This window comes from Hibiscus syriacus, unplaced genomic scaffold, assembly GCF_006381635.1.
Source record: "Hibiscus syriacus cultivar Baekdansim isolate YM2019G1 unplaced genomic scaffold, ASM638163v2 tig00000340_pilon, whole genome shotgun sequence".
NCBI lineage: Eukaryota > Viridiplantae > Streptophyta > Magnoliopsida > Malvales > Malvaceae > Hibiscus > Hibiscus syriacus.
This window is the reverse complement of record NW_024061783.1, coordinates 58,278-80,408: the sequence shown is the minus strand read 5'-3', so window position 1 is coordinate 80,408 and position 22,131 is coordinate 58,278. Positions and strand designations below refer to the sequence as shown.

General features: G+C 34.1%; 1 protein-coding gene and 2 pseudogenes across 2 annotated transcripts; all 3 read right to left on the bottom strand.

Moving 5' to 3' along the window:
- Positions 1 to 917: 917 nt before the first annotated feature.
- On the bottom strand, positions 918 to 6,426 carry LOC120200227 (plasma membrane ATPase 4-like). 2 transcript variants are annotated; one of them, XM_039201135.1, is made up of 16 exons: positions 6,347 to 6,426; positions 4,975 to 5,094; positions 4,650 to 4,886; positions 3,796 to 4,557; positions 3,589 to 3,711; positions 3,399 to 3,503; positions 3,171 to 3,315; positions 2,924 to 3,088; positions 2,576 to 2,814; positions 2,445 to 2,477; positions 2,274 to 2,355; positions 2,016 to 2,176; positions 1,761 to 1,934; positions 1,459 to 1,641; positions 1,191 to 1,372; positions 918 to 1,095 (listed from the first exon to the last, which is right to left on the bottom strand). In XM_039201135.1, the coding sequence occupies exons 1-16, from the start codon at positions 6,389 to 6,391 to the stop codon at positions 999 to 1,001; spliced, it is 2,853 nt and encodes a 950-aa protein (XP_039057066.1). In that variant the 5' UTR covers positions 6,392 to 6,426; the 3' UTR covers positions 918 to 998. The 2 variants fall into 2 exon arrangements, with proteins under 2 accessions (XP_039057066.1, XP_039057061.1); XM_039201130.1 differs by having other exon boundaries at positions 1,761 to 2,176.
- Positions 6,427 to 13,762: 7,336 nt separating this feature from the next.
- On the bottom strand, positions 13,763 to 14,926 carry LOC120178928 (annotated as a pseudogene).
- Positions 14,926 to 20,972, bottom strand: LOC120178828 (annotated as a pseudogene).
- Positions 20,973 to 22,131: the final 1,159 nt, after the last annotated feature.

Genomic DNA, 22,131 nt, shown 5'->3' with positions numbered 1-22,131 from the left:
AGTTTTAATGTACAAATCTATTAATTGAAAATCAATTTTTATTTAATAAGTAAATATATGGGTTATCTTGACTTTTCACCTATTTAACATCAAAACAAAAGTAAAATATCATATGGTTTATGTTTTCTTTGGATGAATGATTAAAATTTCATTAAACAACCTGAGCAAAGCAGTTAAACAAAACAACCCAGCACAATCAATCCCCCGATTAAAGAGAAGCAACAACAAAGAAAACAACATACATAGATCAATATAAACAGACTCATATTCACAACAACAACAAACAGTCACTCCATAGTCCATACCCAGTCCCTAAAAATTGCATTAAGCTTAATTCCCTTAATTGTCCTCCCATCATGCGAAAGTGAACATGCTCCCTTATCCTACTAACCAACTCCCCTGCACTATTCCCCTTCCCACCAAAAATTCTGTAATTCCTTTCGCCCTACGTCCTGTAAATGTAAGCATTAGCAAGTTTAAGCAAAGTAGGAAGAAAACATCTATCCTTAAGTTCAGCCATAGGCAACGCTACCCCCTTGCTCCAGCTTTCGACATACCTCGAGAGTTGAAATAGCTGTAAAATGCTTACTTACATCTCCTTAGAAAACTCACATCTGAAAAACAATTAATCCCTTATTTTCGTATCATTCGAGCAAAGGTCACTTTCTTAGCGTATGTTATGTTAATCGTGCATGAATTACATTTTTCTAGTACAAATTGTGAACGTGGTAACAATTTTAATTTAGGAGAATTTTCGTGTTTAAAATGTAAATTGTACTGTTTAACTCAAGAGGACGCAAAATATTAGAATGAACTCGCCTCATGTATCATAATAAAGGGCAGCTGAAGTATTTATGATACTGTATATTAACAACAAAAAGCGGGGAGGACACTGAACATAAATTCCAACATTTAGGAAAAGGAAAATGGACCCAAGTCTGGAAATAATAATTAATACTAATATTAGCGGTGAAAAGGGCCTTGTTCATCGTCACTCTTTAAACAGTGTAATGCTGCTGAATGGTATCGATATCAAGCCCCTTGAGCTTAACAACGGATTCAACATGTCCCTTCAGTGTATTCAGCTCCCTCAGCCTACACAAAATCATCATCAAATTAACATTTTCACTGTTTTTTCTTTTTCTTTTTTATTCAAGTGCATATGAAGGTGCAGAAATTAGATGTCTGACCTTGCAACCTCAGCCCTGCGCTTGGCCTGCTCCGCAATTTCTGAAAGTTCCCTGTAACTGCTCTTTTCATGGAAAATGCTTGAGGTTTCAGGTGGTTGAAGGCCATGCAGAGTTCTCTGCGCAGCTGCCCATTGTGCTTCTCTCTCCTCTTTTCCATAATCTTTCTTCGTAGTGAAGGCAATCTATAATGCAAAGGAGCCAATTAAATTCATCAGACCACAAGACAAAATGTCGAAGCACATCACAAATTTGGAATGAATGAACATACCCTGTTCTCCAAAAGGTTATCCCAAGCTTTTCCACTAAGAACATAACGTATTGCAAACTTGAGAAGATCCAATGGGATATATGTTACCACACTGTATAGCCAGATTACACCGGCCCATCCCCAACCCATACCTTTAATCCTTGCGAAACCCCAATTTGCATACACCGCTATCAGAGTAGCCACCTGCCACACATTTTCAGGTCGTTTTTTGTCAATAACACACACGCAGCCTTCTAAAATCTTACAATTAAAAAAAATACTTCTTTAATGGATAGTTTGGTAGATTAATTTAATTTTCTTACCAGCTGAGCAATCATAAAAGCACTGACTAGTAGAAGTCCAGGACGTTCAAAATAGGACCAACTGCGAGACCTTGTGACGAAAATGAGGGCCTGACTCACAATACTAACTTGAAGGTATAAAGCTGCCATCATTTCTTCATTACTATTCCTAAGTGACCTAACGTGAAATGTGTCCTGAAAAAAGAGGAAATGGAAAATTAAAAGAAATATCACCAAAACAATACGTAAAGGATACATAGCAAACGAGGTTCTTACTGAGAAGAAATTGGTGTCTATCATTGCCCAGAAGAATATCACAGTCATTAGCGCTAAGTAACCTCCAAGCACAATGCCAGTAGCAAAAATCTCCTTCAGTTTCCAGCTGTCTGGCATTGGAGATGGCTTCACTCTGTCCTTGGAAATTGTCATGATTGTACCTATAAATATGACGATGAATTAATCAGATTCAAAATCATGGTGCGTGTGGGTCCTGGGGACTTGTACAATAACGCATAGTGATAGAGAACATCTCACCGTCGTTCAGGATGGCAATAATTAAAACCATGAAGGGTGCAAAGTCAAACTTCCATATCAAGGCAATAAACATGAAGCCAAACTGCCAAGTGACAATGAAAAACATAATCCATTTGTAAAGTGATTTAGCATTACCAGTATTCTGCGTCTTGGAGGTCTTTATATACTTACCACAATACGTATGGTGATTGAAACTGCATAGATCTTCAATGTGAAGGAATAAGAGAAAAAAAGGTTACAATCAGTCAATCACTTCCACCGAGGAATAAGAGAGTGAAAAAGTGAACAATTATATAACTCACAGTGTAGTTCTTCATCCTTTGGAAAATAGCCCTGCTGGTCAGCACTGCACTGATAATGACACTTAGCCCGGGTTCAGTCAGTACGATGTCTGAAGCACTTCGAGCGGCATCTGTAGCATCAGCAACAGCAATTCCGATGTCTGCCTTCTTTAAAGCAGGGGCATCATTCACACCATCTCCTGTCATGCCACAAATATGTTTTCTCTCCTGTAGCCTCTTAACTATTTCATATTTGTGTTCTGTCATTGGAATGGAAAGGATTGTTAGAGAGAAAAAAAACTTAAAAGAGTAGAGGCCCTATAATTAATCAATTAATGAAACTTTATCAACAGAGTTCTTCAAACACGCCTGGAAACACTCCTGCAAATCCATCAGCCTTCTCAATCAATTCATCTATAGGGAGAGCAGCAATGGAAGCGTCCTTGTCTTGGCCCAGCAAAGAAGATGAAGGATACATGTTTGTTCCCATTCCAAGCCTCCTGCCGGTTTCCTTGCCAATTGCAAGCTGGTCCCCTGGGTATTAAAAAAATAGTATAAAGATTACATCATGAAATTATAGACAATGTTCAATTCTAAACAATTAAACAACTCTCACCGGTAATCATCTTAACATTCACTCCAAGGTTAAGAGCTCTTCTGATTGTCTCAGCGCTATCATGCCTTGGAGGATCAAATAGTGGCAACAAACCAACAAACTCCCATGGTGCCCCAGGACTATCTTTTGTTTTCTCAGGTATTTCCTGCAGAAATAGAAATCAAACATAGTATTATTACCACAATTTAGTTTTCTCGATTCAAGCATGTGCAAGTTTAATTTTCTGACCTGTCTTGCAACAGCTAAAGACCGAAGCCCACGTTCAGCAAATTTATCAATAACTGCATGAACCTTTCTCTTGACATCTTCTTTGCAATTGCAAAGAGTTATAATCTATTTAAGAATATTGAAAGCATATGTGTTAGAAGTTACCTACTGTAAAAGGTCAGAACTGTTCTAAAATGAGAAAATAAAGTACCTGCTCCGGTGCACCTTTGCTAGCACGATGCCAGTTTCCATCAGAATCAATGTAGGTTAGTGCAGTTCTCTTGTCTACAGGGTTGAATGGAAGGAAGTGAATCTCTCGAATGCCAGCACGTGCCTGCCCAATTATTATCCAAAATGACTAAGGAATTCTTGGACTAAATCCTAAATATAATAAAAGACCAGGAAGAGAAAAAAATACCTCCTTTGGATCTGCAAGCATTCCTACAATTGCAGCATCAATAGCATCCTGATTTTCAGTCCTTGAAGCCCTTGCAGCATAAAGAATAACATGCTCTCTTTCGACTCCCTTTGCAAATACTTCAATTAGGTTTCTATCAACGGTAAGTTTATTCAAAGTCAGAGTTCCAGTCTTATCACTGCAAAGAACATCCATTCCTGCCATTTCTTCAATGGCTGTCATTCTCTTTGTGATAGCCCCTTGTTGAGATAGCCTGTGGGAACCAATAGCCATGGTGACAGACAACACAGTTGGCATAGCGATTGGGATTCCACCAATCAAGAGAACCAGTAAATTGTCAATCCCATCCCTGTACTTGCGGTGCTGTATTGGGTACATGACTATTAACTCAACGGCTATTCCAACTGCAATTGAGCAGATGCAGAAATTACCAATGGCAGTAAGCACTTTCTGGAAATGTCCAACTTGATTGGTGCTGTCCACTAGGTGGGCAGCTTTACCAAAGAATGTGTGAACACCAGTTGCAATAACAACTGCTTCTATTTCTCCCTGTTTACACGTTGAACCAGAAAACACTTCATCTGATGGATTCTTCGTGACAGGAAGAGACTCCCCAGTAAGAGCAGATTGATCAATCTTCAAAGGATCACCCTCAAGAAGACGAGCATCCGCAGGAACTATGTCTCCCAATTTAATAGTGATAATGTCCCCTGGAACTAGAATTGCTGCTTCTTGCTCGCTCCATCGACCATCTCTAAGAACCTATATGTTAGAAGGACAGCAAACCAAAATCAGGATTAAAATAAGTCAGAAAGATGATTCAACAAACTGTTGGGTTGCTGAATGTATCTCACCTTAGTTTTTGGAGCAAGATTAGCCATGAGAGCAGCTGCAGCGTTACCAGCATTATTTTCTTCAATAAAACTAATGGTGGAGTTGATCACCAACAGGACAATGATACCAACGAAGTCCTGCCAGTCCGGAGGCCTTCCATCACCATTTGCCAGGGCAATGGCCATTATAGCAGCAGCTTCCATGACCCATGACAAAGGGTTCCACATAAAACCCAAGAACTTGAGCACTTTGCTCTCCTGTTTGCACAGTATCATACTACGTCATACCAAAAAAATACAAGCTGAAAGTTTACAAACTTAAATGTAAGTGGTTTATGGTATGAACCTTTTTCTCTTCTAGTTTGTTTGGTCCAAAAACTTGAAGGCGATTGTTGCCTTCCTCGGTAGTCAACCCTTCTCTTGTACATTTCAACTGCTCGAAAACTTCCTCAATAGGAATCCGTTCCTATAAGCAATTGCTACTTAGCCAACTTACAGAAAATGCATTTTAGGAACATGTATGTTGATTTAGTTTGTGACTTGTGATCCATGCAAGAACCAGTGATTATTATTGTCTTTACTTTCAAAATGAGTTCAGTCGTTCGGTTTTTTCTCGGAGAGAAATCAAGTGCAACTGAATGAAAAACTCCATATATAACCAGGGACAATCAATCATCAACTACGATAATAGATATCAGAAGATACTTTTGTTGAAAATTTTTCATAAACTAGGACTCCATGTATAGCCTACCTATATGGAAACGATGCTATTCAAAGTAACCGACATGGCAAAACAGAACAAGCAAAACACAGAGAACCCTGAAAAGGGAGGGAATGATGTTATTTGTTCATCAAAAACAAGTAATAAACAGAGGGAATATAATTTTTTTTCCTAAACGCTTGAAGAGATTCACGTTGAGTTTCAAAAAGCAGTGTAGGCAAAAGGACCAGTCCGTTGATATTTACAGCCCATCCATTGAAGTAATTAATCTTTTTGATTCAATTGAAATAATTAGTGAGCTTAGTCATGACTGTAGCCATTGATAGTCATAGGATGTCCTTTCCAAACTCTACTTATTGGCTGTTAAAAGAGAAAACTAAGAAAGAAAGAAATCCTCTTTGGCTTAGGAAATTACCAAATGTTGAAGAATTAGATTTTTTTTTTATTATTCAATTTCCAAAGAAAAAGTCAACGGAGATACTTCAAGACCCGAAAACTCTATTCACACAACGAGAGACGGATATGTCAAATTAATAATATCATAATATTTATTAAATCTTAATTTGATTAGAATAATAATATTTATTACCTAATCGTAACGGAACGTATGGCTAAAATATGTTTGGTATGGCACCAAAATCTTGAAAAGGAAACGACTAAAATATCGTTCGAATCATAATATCTTGATTTTCATCAACAAAGGAAAGTCCGGAAATCGTTTTCCACTCTTTTTGGCCAAAATTCACAACAACTACATAAAAAAAAAGCATCGTTTGTATCAAGCATGGTGAATTCTACTCAGATAGCCTAAAAGTAATGGAAAGAATCCCCTGTTCTGTTGAAAGCTGGAAATGGAATCATAACAGTAGGGGGTGGGGGGAAACACGATTCATGTATAAACGCTTTTTGTGTGACGAGAAAAGTAAACAAACACAAAAACGGATTGCATGTATCGGATTTATAATATTTATGTGAAGGAGAAGAGAAAGAAAAATACCAGATCAACGGTCTCGTTTTTGATCTCCTCGAGGCTGATGCCCATCTTCCAAGCTTATTAGAGGGAGCAGTAGCCAGAAGCTATAGGAATACAAAAAAGAAAAGCCACGCACACTTAAATACTCATCTTCGCAGAAATAAAAACAAAGTCTAATAGTAATACTCGAGAAAAATGAAGGCAGAGAAAGATAGAGAGACGTATCCCAGTTTCTATTTTCTTTTTACCTTCTGGGGTGAGTCTTACAAACGTAAAAGAATGAGTCTGTGCGTGGAGTTGGTGAGTTTATATATACGTGAGAGGAGAAACCTTATGTTAACAAAAAACGCACCGAGGTGGGTGGGACAGTGGGACCCCCTTAGCCTGGTCCTTCTTGGCCTCTTTGACCCCCCACGCGCTGCTTTCCTCACTCTCACACACTCGTCCCCCGAATCTCCACGGACTTTTCTTTGCTTTCTTATTTTTCAACTTTAATTAATGTCAAGCGTATCTCTATGCCTTTCTTCTGCATTACAATATTCATGTTTAAATAAAAGCATTAATATACTAAAACAAATCTTTATATTTGTATTGGAATTTGAGTTGGTCGCAATGTGAGTGCAAATAATAAATATAAAATTAATGACAAAATAATTATATATAATTTATAATATAATATAAGTATGAATCTGGGTCATTTTTTAATTGATACGGACATCTTTTATCGTTAATTATATTATTAAATTGATTAAAAACATATTATTTTAATATATTTCTAATAATTATAAAATAAAATTAATATTAACTGAAAAAATATTTTTTCATAAATTATATTTTTAATAAATTATATTAACTTATATTGACCGAGTCAAGTTAATAAATTAACCGTGAACACTTATATCATAATATTTATAATGCTCAAACACGAGACCTCGAAGAAGAATAACAATTCATTTATCATCAATGTCGCTTGATTCATGTGAGTTATTAGGTTAAACAATAACTAGTTAACAATCTTAGAGCATGTGAGAGAAAATTCTCAAATGATAGCTTCTCTCTCTTAGTGTGTAAATTCAATACCTATTAGAAATAAAATTTCTTTTCCCTTAATTAAAAATGATTTAAAATTAAATAAATAACGATTAACATCAAATTAAGTAAAAATTTTAATATATAGATAAATACTTGGTTGAAATAATTCTTTATATATGTTTATAACTACATAAGTTTTTTATTCTTATTATAAAAAACATTTAATGGAAATAAATTAACTTAGATGAACATCTCGTAGAAATCTTTTCATATCTGCATCCTCGAAGAATACTTCTTCACTTCCAATGCATTCAGTCATAAATTCATCTTATGTTTTATAGTATTCGTTTCGCTTTTTTTTTTTAAATTAGAATCCGGTACTATATCAAAAAATATAAGTCTCTTTTGTAATTTTTTCTAAGAAAATAAATTTATTCCCTTTAAATAAATAAAAAATAATAAGAGTTGGGATGTCACACCCCAAATTAGTGCCTATTTTTTTTAAAAATTTATTCTGAAGACTAAATTGAAATTTTAATTAAATTTGAGGACCATAGTAAAAATTTTGATTAAATTTAGATCCAAATTAATAAAGCAACTAAAATTAGAAGACCTATAACGTAATTATATTATTTTTTTTCTAAATGTGGGGGTTAAAAGCCCAAAAATCATAAACTTTCCATTTCTGGAAAGTTTAAACCCTTCTCCCCTCTCTCTCTCTTCAACCTTTCCTCTTTTAGAAGAAAATTTTTAATTGTCATTTCGTCGTCGACCGTTGTTCCGTTTTTATATCTCCCTCACTATCGTGTTCCTTACGCCATCCCAAGTCCACCGATGTCCATCTTGTCTCCGTTACCGTCGACGTGTGAGGGGTGAGAAAAATCAAGTTTCGACGTTGCGAAGTCGAGCTCTCTGTTGTTCACCGCTGTGAACCAAGTTTGGTAAGTGTCTTAAAACCCCTTAAAATGCATATACGAATTTTTTTCCGTATTTTTTCTGACCCCAAAGGCCCCGCACGTGCCCCCATGCACCTCTGATGCGCATGGGGAAGGTCCATTGCTTGGTGAGCTTCTTCTTTGTGCACAGAGTAAGTTCTTACCGTATGTCCTTATGTTATATGTATAACGCCCTTACCGGGTGTAGAGGTGGGTGTGTAGTTATGAGGAACTTACATATTCTGATGTTCGGACGAGGGTAATGTTCATATTTTAAAACATGTTTGATGAACTGTTTTTAGTGAAGAATTTTATTTGTATGTTTCTATACACCGTGAGGAGCACACTGAGTTTTTTTAGCTCATTATGTAAATTTTAACATTTTCAGATAGCATACCATAGACTAGAAGACTTGGAATCAGGAGGACCGACTACTTCTATTTTTGTACCACTGTATATATCTATATGTATTTTTGTTATACTTTGGTGACACATGTTTTTGCTATTGTTTTGATATATATATGTATTACCGGTTTTTTGTTTTCTATATACGGTTTTCCAATATATGTATATATATATATATACACACACACGTTTATCGTATGAATTTTTTTATGGCTAATTTCATATTATATTGTTATGTGGATTTTAATGTTGTTTTAAAAATAAAAAGAATTTCAAAATACAATATGTAACTGTCTAAATTTGGTCATAACATCCAGACCGAGTCTAGAGGGTTATTTGAGATTTCTAAATTTGGCACCATTACTTTTAGTTATAATAATCATGTTTAGAGTTTATTTTTTAATATTAGGAAATGACAATAATAACTAGGAAGTTATATTATTATTGTGATATGATTAATTCAAAATAAAATATTTTAAATTATGATAACAAATTATATGAACCAAACTATCTCATTGGTTAAAGAGATAATTGTTATTCTTAAATGTTTTAGGTTCAAGCATAAAAGACTGCATGAACTTTCATTGTCAAATTATTGAAAATCTTTATAATATATATTACCTTATAATCATCTTAGAATAATAATAAAAAATTATGATACCAAACTATTCATTTTTTGCTATATTCATGTTTTGCTCACTAAATTTTAAAAGGTTTCAATTTGCTCACTCAATTTTGACATTGTATCTTTTCTTTTTCATTTTACCTTTTATTATTTAACAGCATTATGACAAGACATCCATCGTTTGTTTTTTTTAATTCTCAAAAACTTTCTTTTAATTTTTATGAAAATACTCTTGAAAATTTTCTTCTAGAATTTTTAACTTGATTTTTTGATATTTTACGGTTGAAGAATATTCTTTTAAATATTAACACCGGTAAAGTGGAGAAGGATAAAAGGAACAATATATCATGATTCTATAGTGATCTAAAGATGAAAATTATAAATCACATTTATTTTATTTTGATTTTTGTGTTGAAGATTTGCGAGTTTTAAAGATATTTTAAGAAAATTTAAAGTAATAAGATGATAAGAGACGATGAGCCAATTTGGTTGATGTCTGAAATGATAAGAGAATTTATCGGAAAGCAATAATATTGATGATAACATAAAATGGAAACGAAACTCTAAGAGTTTTTAAAGCTGATGAGAATGTAAAATTAAAAAAAATGAGGTGGCTTCAATGTTAGTAGAGAACAATCCACCTTAGAAAAACAGGCATGATTTAACACCCGGCTAATAAAAATGAAGTAATTCAAAAATTGAATGATCAAATTAAAACAATAAAGTTTAATGATTGAAACAATAATATGATCAAAGTTGAGAAATGAAAATCATAACTTACCCATACAATTAACAAAATTAAGGGTAAACTACTTATTTGGTACCCACTTATTCCCGTGTTTATGTTTTGGTCAACAAATTATTTTTTAGTAAAATCGTACTTAGTGCCATATCATTTTAGTCACTAGACGTTAAGTTTAATCGTTGACTTAACATAAGTGATTATATAATATGGTACGATAATAATTTTAATCCTTACAATTTACACATTTTATATAAATCCCTAGTATTTAAAAAATCATATCAATTTAAGGCTAACCTTAATTTAAAATAATTTAATAATTTAATAAATTTAATCTTCTAATAAGATGATGACACATGCTATCATTTTACTATAAGAAATAAACGAAAATGAGAAGATATGCCATTAGGAGCCAAAGCTTTTGGGTTGTTGCCTCTTGTTAAGGTAGAAATAAAGCTCATTTTCGTTTTTTTCGTTGAATAATTTGAAATAATTCAATAAATATTTGACTTTTTGGATGTATTCTATTGTCGTAATGATGTAAAATAATTATTTTCATTATTTTCTTTAACAAGTTGGTGACCCATGTTATTATCTTATCGTATGATTATGTATATGGAATTATTAAATTATTTTAAATTAAGATAAGGATTGAATTGATATAATTTTTAAATTTTAAGGTTTTATTAGATTATACCAAATTAAGAGAATGTTGATATAATGTATAAGTTATGTAAACTAAAATAGTTATTATCCTATGTCATATCATAATTTCTATTAAGTTTACGATCAAAGACCAAAATAGAAAAAAATATAATGGTAAGTATGATTTTATAAAAAAAAAAAAATTAGTTGAATACAAGAATAGTTGGAGTGCAAAATAAGTCTAAAATTAGTTTGCGATGGAGTTACGGAATATGCTGTGTGGTATTGAATGGTATATTGACTTGCCACGGTCAATGTGTACTCCTTTTGAATTTTCGCACTTGTAACTATTTAATGGTTGGTTTTTATTGCTTGACGCACAACATGCCCTACCGTTACGCCTTAAAATAGGATCCAAAACATTGGTTTTTTTAAACATTCGCGTGGAAGCTACGCGAGGGGAGGCGAGGCATGGAAGGAAAATAAATGGAAATGTTTATACGAGACTCTAATTGCGGTTAGGTTCTCCAATCTCTTTGTCAAAAAGGTGGTGGCTGTGGTAGGAAATTTCCGCTCACGTTGAGCTTTTGTCTTCTTATGTCCCCACCCTCCTTCTAGAATTCATATCCGTCCAATTTGAATTCATTTTTTTAAAGAAATTTATTTTATTATTATATATAATATTAAACTTAACACCCTAATACTGTTAAGTTACATTTATTCTTGACCCTACGTTTGTACCGAACAAAGTTCGATGCACTATTCAATATCAAAATATCGGATAGTCTAAATAAATACAATCTAATTTAAGATTAAAAAAATGTAATAAAAAATATTATGAAATTCATAATATTTTAGGTTGGAAATAACTTAAAATGTTAATTTTTTCTTGATATTTTTATGTTGAAAATTTTATTTATAATATTTTCGATTGACAACCGAAAATATTATATTTTTCATAATATTTTTGACTCGATCGAAAATATTAAAAAGTTAACATTTTAAGTTATGCACAACATAAAATGTTATAATTTTTTATAAAAAAAAAAAAATTGGCTCTCAATTTCTACTGTTTTTAGTCTTAAATTAGACTCTTACCATTTTATTTATTGGAGCAAGAAACACATGGTGAAAAAAAGGCACGTAGAAATTGAAAGACAAGGACAATTCCGTACCTTTGTGTTGATTTTCAATGTGAACGAAAGATTATTTAGAAAGCCGAAACACAAAACGTCAAAGATAGCAATGCCTTACAATTATATTATATTAATCTCCAAGGAAAATACAGTAAATTAATAGAATGGGATAAATTAAAGAAAAAACAATATATTTTCATCTAAAATAATTAAAAAAGGGAAGCGAAGATGGGTTCCCAATTTGCTTAGGAGGATGAGAAATTCAACCCATGACTTGAACCCACCAATGGTTTCTTAATGCTTTCAACCACCCTTCCCCAATTCTAGCGTTGAAAATGATTCTGTGGTGGAAGACATTTCAAAAACTCTGCATTTCCCACAACTCACCGCTCCACGCAACCTTCATTAAATTAACTGTCTACTCATGCTGATCTACTTAGTCCAACTGCTATTCCTCTTCAACATTTGCTGGAAATGGTTGAAAAACTATATCCTTCTGCGTGATTTTTCTGACTTTTTTTTTGTTTATTTATTTTGAGCGTTGGCCATGTTTTCTTGACCCTGACTAACTTTTGATTAAAGCAAAGCTTCACTCCCCTATTTCATCACATACATGATGTGTATTTAATTTCTTACAAACAATTATACACAAAACGGGGGGAAAAGTCGACGTATACCGTCTTCTTCCGAATGTTTGGGAGTTGTATTTTTAATCTTCTTACGTATTAGCTTTCATGCAAAATTGACATAAAATGAACACTTCCTTTGCAGAAGAAAAGGAACATATAAAACCAGTACATCGTGGGTTGTTACTGCCAGGCCGTTGGACTTGTTATGGATCTCGGATGGTATTCGTTTAGCAACTTCCCAAGTGATTGTTGAGAGTGACTCTATAAATTTTATTGCTTCATCCCAAGTGATTGTTATGGATCATAATTAATGTAGTATAAAATAATCAAGTTAAAATTTGAATTTAACATAAACTAAAATAATTTGAAGAGAAATCCGCACCAAACAATGAAATGATATTTTAATTTAAATACATCTCATAAATATCTGAATGATAGTTAGATATTTGTTGATTTGTTTTATTTATTTATTTATTTATGGGCATATATAGATTCATTTGAAGTCAAACCCTCCTATTGCCATTTACCAATCCATTTATTTAAAAATTGGCGTTTCTAAATCTTATACTATACATTTAGTTCTGATTTGGGACCTATCAACGTTATATTCATTGCCCCACACTGTCACCTAATCTAATCCCAATAATCTCAATGCAACTTGGCATCACATGAATTTCACTTTACAAAGCTAGGCCATCAAAAGCCTTTAATGAAGTAAAAAAGAAAAAAAAAACCAGATTTTGTAATAACATGACCTAGTTGCTGCTGCTGCAATAATGATAGTAAGTATGCAATAGTTGAAATTTCTCCCGCATGTAACATATAGTATTAGATTGAGCACTTTGTGGCGGTCACTACAAGGCAATGGTCCTTGTCCATATTAATTCCTGAAAATGATTTTTTGATTTATATTAAAGTGTTGATAATCATCATCTCTCACTATTCTAGGACAGAACCAAAAAATCGCCTTGCCTTCCAGTTTATTGGTTTCATTTTAGATATCATATATGGATAGGAGTTCATTTTTTCTTCTTATATTCGATATTCATTGTAATACAAAAACAATCAACAAACACAAAATTTAAGGGCATATTCGCTAAGATAATTATCACTATCTCCTTCTCGGACTTGGAGGGTACAACTTCCTGTTTATTGGCATAAACTTCACCTAACACTACACTGAATATCTCAAGATATCTGTAAAAAAAAAAAAGGAAAAGAAGGCTTTTTTTCTTGTTAAAATCGGGTGTCTCAAGATATCATCTTTTTGTTTGATAGAATCAGGCTTCAATCATAGGCTCAGCAACATAGCCAGGCCTATTTGACTGTTGAAAAGGATGTTTTTGATAACTGAAAACAATTATTGATACAACTGAAGAAAATGAATGGATTTCTCAGAATCTGAAACAAGTCAGTCACCTGTGACATTAAACTATGGACTTGCTCCACTGTTATCTTTGAACAATCTCTTGTAATCTTAGCAAGCCGCGATTCTTCCTGTACTGACATTTCATTTCTAGTCAATTGTCAGCTTGAGACAAGTATACAAATAAAAATAATAGTATTGACCTTCTTTCGAGAGGTCCCTAGGGCCAGGGGGCCAATACGAGAATGAATAGACCGATTCTCTGCTTGCTCTAGCTTTTCAGCTGCGAGATGGAATCAAATATTTTCATATTCATTTGATATGGAATGAAAGAAGAAAAATAAGAAATACCCAAATCTGAAATTTTTGTCCAGCAACATAATCTGCATTGCCAAGAAGAAAGGGCATTTACCTAGTGAAGGCCAAAGAGGTGAGAATCAAGAGAGGACTTGATATTCAATGCATAATAGTGCAGAAAGTGATTGAAAGTGAGACGACAAGCATTGTGGAAGCGAATAAGCTACAATTAACCTGCTTACAGTGAAGGCCAAAGTCTTGGATCTTATTGAGAGGAATAGCTTATATCCTTTAGGGTATGTCAACTTTTGCAGCAGAAACAGTCCTTGTTGGATCAACTGCAGGTTGGGTTGAAACATCGATTCATACCCTGGATGAGAATTATCACCCCGCATGGGACTGTATCTATTAGCTCGGAGGACTGCTGCAGATTTTCCCAGGAAGAATTCTCGCAAGAGGATGCTCTAACTAACTGAGCTACTAGGTTCCAGTAAATGTGCACTGCTCGTATTCGCTGAGGCAATCTACATTGGTTTTAAACATGTTTTGAATTGTACAGCTCAAATAGGTAGATATAATCTTCGCTTAAAGAAGTTGAATTTTTTAGGTTTCCTTAAAAATGAATAGTCTTCTTAAACTATTTTTTCCTTGCTCTGTGCCCGTGGCATTGACTTGAACATATTAAGGAAGTCTATGGGCCAGGGACAATAAAAATTCTAATAAAATCATGCCGAGACCGGCATCCAGTTGGAAGATGTACATATTTCTTCCAACCTCCAAGTTCAAATCCATCCAGAAAAAGAAGCAATCCGATTTCAAATTAATTGTACATACATGGAATACATATTAGATGAACCGCATAAAAGAAAATGTCCATTGTTCACATGGATCTTCTTGAACACTACAAAAACTCCCCTCCAACAGAAAGGAAGCTATTACTGCTCCTCAACTATTCGGGTCACAATGCCCACAGCAACTGTCCTTCCCAATGTCATAAGAAACACCCTTCCAAGGGCTTTGCATTTCGAAAACTCTTCCACACAAACCGCTTCATGCAAAATCACCTGAAAGAAGAGAATGAAACAAACCAAATATGATTGCATTTATCAAGTCAACAACCCAGACACACCAGCAACTAGCAAAAACAACAATATCACCCAGCTGACTTGCCTCAACTGCACTCTTCTTAGCAACAATGCAGCGGGGTGCTTTCTTTGCAACTTTCCCAGTCTTTGAATCAAGTAAAGATGATATCCTTGCAACTCTTGCAGACTCCTTTACATGGTGTATATGAAACTCCAACTGATATTCCCATATCAGATTATTAGATTGTTTACTTTATATAAACCCAAACATTACCAACAAAAAAATTACAAAAATTTAGAGAGGAAAATAGCCTGAGAACCAATTAAAACTGGGGTTGCGCCATCTAAAACAAGCACCTTCCACTCCAAATGTTTAGCAAATGCAACTGGAAAACCAGGATGACATAAAACACCACCAGCCAACACATGATTTGCATCTACTCCATGCAGGTTGACAGCAACATTATCCCCAGCTCTTACAATCGTACAAGGCAGGGAATCACGATCCAAGGAATGCACAGTTGGTATAATTGCTGATGGCATAACTAAAACCTACAATCAGAAATCTATATCATCGGTAACCAAAATGGGAAGTTCAAACAGGTAACAATAACATCAATCAAATAAAGACATCAAGGAGCAGGAAGGAAAACAAATTCAAACTACTTTTAGCAGCTCATTAAATAGGAGGGAAGCAATGCATGTAATCTTCATCACCAAGAAAATTACATAACTTTGATCCACTTCTTAAAGCTCCAGCCTCCAACTTGCCACATGCAGACACCTGCCCCTGTGAAGATGATTCTATAACATCACATATAGCCATAAGTAGACGCTTCGAAAAATCTCTAGTAGGAGGTTGGAAGGAATCAATCGTATCTAATAGATTGGGTCCATGATACCTGTATTAAATTACCAAAATTAAATTCAACAAAAATTGTAGTGTCAAAGGGAAGTCGGGAAGAAAAATTTGACATATTTCTACAGAGAATGAGGTATCCAGTCTAAGTTATAATAAATTTAATTACAAAATTAGCAGTGTGATGCACAATATCTTTTGTAATGAACACCACAATGCTGTTTTGTAGATTAAACACAAACATGTAAACTTGTTTGAACCTAAATAAGGGTGTTAGTCACAGAACCAAAAGTTCCCTTTCAATGAGAATATGAGATTAGTGCAACATAGACAAAATGATCAAATCGAATTTTTACTGCAACAATAATTTGAGAAGCTTCTACTCTCTCCATTCTCAATTACAAATATTTTTGGAGGCCAGTGTAATACCAATTACTCCAGTGTCAAATGTGTATCCAAGTTTTGATGGTAATCACTAGATCAGTACAAGGGCAGCTCAAGTCTCCTACTCTTTGAGATTAAAAATAACATAGTAGGCCATCATAAATTAAGGGATGGCAGGAATAGGAACAGATAAATTGAACCATATGATCAGAGTGATAGTGTCATCTATCAAGAAAGATACATCAAGTGGCAGAAGGTGGTGCTTAGCTATAAATTGTCATTTAGAATTCGACAAAAGCAAAGCCAAAACTAAGCAGCCAACTAATATAATCTCCTATGAAAATCCAGCCATGGTACTTCTTTCCCACAAGATTTCATTAGGATCTGTTACAACTAACCTTTTCTCCTTTTCCAGTTGACAGGGACTGAAGTACATATGGATTCAAAAGTGTAGTAACTTCAAATACATGCAAGAAACTCACCAGGACAGACGGAAATCTGAAGGTGCAGACACCAAATTCTGATTTTCGGCAGCACTCAGTGGAATCCATGAGACAGAGGAATCCTTAAAACCACAAGAGCGGATGAGTTGTGCATGCTCCCTAGTCTGTCCTTTTGTGCCATCAATACCAGCTTCAAATGACCCAATAGAAGCATCTATTACAAGAATTGCAGCATCAGCTTGTGTTGCCCCAGTTATCATGTTTGGAACAAAATCTGTGTCCTGGGGAGTCAAGGACAACAACATGATATCTTTTTGAATCAAAATAAGCTACAGCCACTATCATAGTAATTCCCCTTTCCCTTTCTTCAGCACTCTCATCCAATGCCCAAGCGTAAGCAAAGGATCCTTTTCCCTGATTGAATATAAGTGCAAAAAAATTCAGATTATGGATTTGTTCACATAAAGCAATCAGAAAATACTCCTGAGATACCTGCAATTTGGACTCTTTTTCATATTTGTGCATTTCTTTTTGGGATATTCAACCCAAAAGGTGAAGCAGTCTACAAGAGAGGGTTGATTTTCCATAATCAACATGCCCAACCTAAGAAATGTGAAGAGTTATATAATCAAATCATGTTAAACTGAAAAAGATAGAAGATAAAACACCTAAAATTTAAGGATTCAAACTTGAAACATAACTTACAATTGCGAGATTTAGTTGAGCCAGTGAATGTTCTTCTTTTCCTGGGAGCATCCACTTTTCAGGTTTATACTGTGCATATGAATTTGCTCTTCCAGGGTTTGTATCATTTGAGTGCCCAGATTCAGCAGAAAAAGAAATGTTCTTCAGATTACTGGCAAGATCATGTGCCTTACCTCCATTCCTTGAAGAGCTGCTATTAGCCACCATAACATTTCTTTCTTTTGGCATCAATGATAGTAAGCTTTTCCCACTAGATTGCATATTAACAGCCACACTGCTTTCATCTTCATGATCTAGACAACTTTCTGGCACTGATGCAGAAGAGTTATCTGAAGTCCTGGAACCTGCTGGTGCATCAACTTCTAAATTCTTCAGAAAAGTGATCTCATCCAGTCTATTGTGCTTGTCTGTTGCTGTTGACACATTTGAGCTATCTAACCTTTTAGAACTTACTCCCCAACCACAGTCGAGTGAACTCTGGAAGATCTTAAGTCAAAAATGTTGGCTGCAAGTGAATGCAAGCCTGGAATAAGATACAACCTAGATCAACTTGGTACAAATCAAAAGTTTACAAGACCCATTCACTCTAGGTCTATTTTAAAGATGGAAAACTGTCATGCATAAACACACTCTTAAAACGCTCAGAAATGAAAATGTATAACAAAGAATAAAACCATCATCTATTTAAAATCTGGACTTGCATTTGCATATTTATTTCAAGATGCATAGAGATATCAATCCAAAGAGCAAGACAGTGATATCATGTGATGTGTTGTACCTTACTCCATTCATTCTAAAAAAAATTAAGCAGAGTTCAAAAGAAACGGTTCAGAGCAATGATAGAATAACCCTCCAGTTCCTTCAATGCCTAAACATGAAACAATTAGGGAATAATTTCATCTGGAGGTGAAACTGTTAATTCATGTAAAGTTAGCATATACATGATGGCCTGATATACAGAGCACTATTTTTAAGGAGTATAGAGGCAACATAACTCTCAGAGGCAGCATCCGACAGCAGAATCCAGCAATCTTGAGAGCAAAATTTTCTATTGTTTTGGAAAAAAGATTCTCAAATTTAAATAATATTTGTGGTAGATAACTAGATATCTATGTCCTGCTTCAACATATTTCCAAACCTATACGGATACAAATGGGTAGGAAAAACTATAATAAGCTTTATGGCATCCACGAAATAGTTCTTGGTCATTCCCAAACGTGTGCAAGTTTAAGGTATTGTCCTATTTCACCACTTAAGCATCATTCACTGATTATAAAGAAACTCGGCCATAGAAGATACTCCAGAGTCTTTGCATATGCAGTTAACTGCAGGGAAAATATCAAATCTAGAAAAAAGGTACCATTTAATCAAAAGTCAACAGAAACCTGTGAAATTAAGATAATTGTTTTTTATGGGACATCCAAACACTCACAAGCTATGTGATTGACAACTTTCTAAGGAAAAAACAGAACCCAGGCACGAAGATAAAGAGAAACAGAAAAGAAAAAGAATGATCTTAGCACATTCTTCTCATCATAGGTTAAGTTTTTGAGCAAAGGACCACGAAGAACTCCACAAATATCACATGATGACATGGTTTCATCATCATACGTGCATACAGCACAATGCCACACACTGCGTTTGATTGTTTCTTGTTCGGGAGGTGTTTCCGCTGTTTTATGAGACAGATAGCATTCAGTTAGTAAGAAGACAGACAATTATAAGTGCTGTTAACCATTTTGCTTCCAATCAAATTGAGCTAGCAATCTTTGAGAGTCTTAAGTGAAATGTAGAGCAAACCAATAAGAAAAACAGATGACCTGATTGGTACCTCATCACAGAGCTAAGATATGACAAGAAAAAAAAATCTACTCACCATTGTCTTCTACTTCATATCCGTAGTCATATTCATCGTAGTCATCATCATAATCAACTCCATAGTTAAGTTTTCGAGGCAAATCCGATGTTTCAATCAAAGATGAAACAAGTTGAGAGTAAGATCTGAAGTTTAAGCTAAGAAAATAGTCACATATGTTTAATAGTAGCAGGAATTCACGGGAAACTCAAGTAAACTTTAACTGATAATAAGATTAAGGACTTACGAGATCAAGTGGAGACCTTCACCTAAAAATGAAAACGTTGATAACTAAAAATAGCCATAGTAGAAGGAGCTAGAATCCGACGCGAAGTTTATTTTCGCCCCGCATCAATAATACAGAAACCAAAAAATTCCTTCAGTTAACCGAGCATATACTCTACTGCACTTATGTTTTTTTTTCAACTACTTCAGATTTGAAGAGCTTCCTTCACTTAAAATAAAAAATAAAAAATAAAAAAAGTAGAGATTTAACTGTCTGACTTAGGTGCGGAGTGAGATTGACATGTTTGAAAGATTTCGGAGCAATCAAACAAGGTTGGGGGTGAGTTATGAAAATTCAATCTGCAAGCATTATGTTTAGGAATCACAATCTATATAATTTTCTTGAAATTTGACCCCCAATACCCCACTAGTCTTAAAGAAAAAGAATGAGTAAGCAAGCAATGTACCTGACCTGACTGAGGCCGCCGAGGCTGTGGAAGATGAAGTTGGGGGAGAGAATTTTTTTGTCTAGATCATTTTTGCAATCCAAAAATATTTGCCAAGCCGAAGGAAAGGGCCCATTTCAACGCTTCTTCAAAATGGGCCGGGGCTACACACCGCTTCTCTCTTTATTGGTTATAGTATTTTCGACCAAACAGATAAAAAAAACTCTGTAATTTATCGTAAATAAAACGCGAAACTGCTAATAGAAATGGATTCAATCTTACTATAGTCTCTATTAATTAATATATTTTTTTACTTTCAATATTTACAATTAAAATTAAATCACATAATTTTATTTTTAAAAAATTAAATAATTAAATTTATAAAAGATATCAAATCACATAAATAAGATTAGATTTAGCGTTAACTATATTTAACTACTCTGACATAATACATTAAAAAGCGGGTAGAAACCATTACATATGAGAATGTGAATTAACATAGGCGTCATTCACTTGTACGTAAGGCAAAGTTGCTAAATTTTCTTTTGGCGCATCGTAACGTGTAACTGTATTTTTTGGCTAAACTTTTATATTGCTTGCAATTGCATGCTTCAAAATACGCTTCTTGGGTTTGGAGTATGTGCAAGGTGGTCACTTTTGTTGAGATTCCAAATTCAAAACCACAGAAAACGACTGACTTATATATTGCGAGTGTAGAGATGCAAAGAGAATGTCTCACGTGCACTCAAATCTCAGTGACATGTCAATCGAACACACGTGGGAGAAATTCTCGGGTGTGAATGAAGCGTCGCCGTCTGCTTCACGTGATGCCCCATCTGCTCTTGGATTGGGACCTCTTTACCACTTTGGGATCAGGCCCATCATTAGGAACCAGGAGGTATACTTGTTTATATTCTACCTTATTATTCTCGCTCTTCCATATTTTTCATTTCAATCACTAGTCTATTTGGATTATCAACCCATCTCATAATTAATAAATATTCTCATTTCTCTAACTCTTCTCTCTTTAATATTGTTTTCATGTAGACCATTTATGATTTTAACTGAATTGACTCTTAACTTCCCACACATATGTCCTTCAGTTTTATCAGCTAAGCTCATAGTGTAGCGTCAAATGCAGAACATCAAGTCCTAAATTTCACTTGAGATACCACATCGAATTTTTAATATTTTAGAAGAAATAATAGTTCAACTTCAAGTTTTTGGAAAAATGAAGGGATGAATGTGTTGAGTGATTTTTTATATAAAATATATATATTTAGACAAAAAAATGTTTTTATTTTCCAATCAAATATAAAAAATTTAAATTATTCTCATATTTTCTGAAGACTACAACATTCATCATTATCAAACAAAATGCTTTATTCAATACCAATAAATCAAATTCATAAGATATTTGTTCTCACTTATTTGGTTAATTTATCACATAATAACTTAATCAATAATTATTTATGAATAAGATTTATATCGAGGTTTGTTTCATATGAAAGATGAAAAAAAGTGAACATGACAAATTTGTTAAAAAAAGAACTTCCTCCAGGCTAAATAAAAAGTGATATTATACACTATTAATAAATAAAATAAAAACATATTTAAAAAATTATGTATCATCACTTAGTTAGTCATGATTAATAGAGTGAGTCTATGTAACCAACCTATATGAGGTAATTTTAAAATCATTCTCCTATAAATATGCTAAATGATATGAGGTGTTTTTAATTTTTATGGAGCTAGCTGGTCATGATTAATAGAGTGAGTCTATGTAACCAAAATTTGTTTGATGGAACTTACCAGATTATTCTCAGAATGATTGCAAGGCTGACACTTTTTAGTTGTCTTATCTCTCGACAAAACAACAGCAGAAGCAAATCCTAGCAGGCTAACATGGCATAAGGTGATTTATGCGCATGATACAAATCTCAAGCTGTTGCAAGCACCCATGACTTTTATTATTATTATCATTAAAGATGTCAA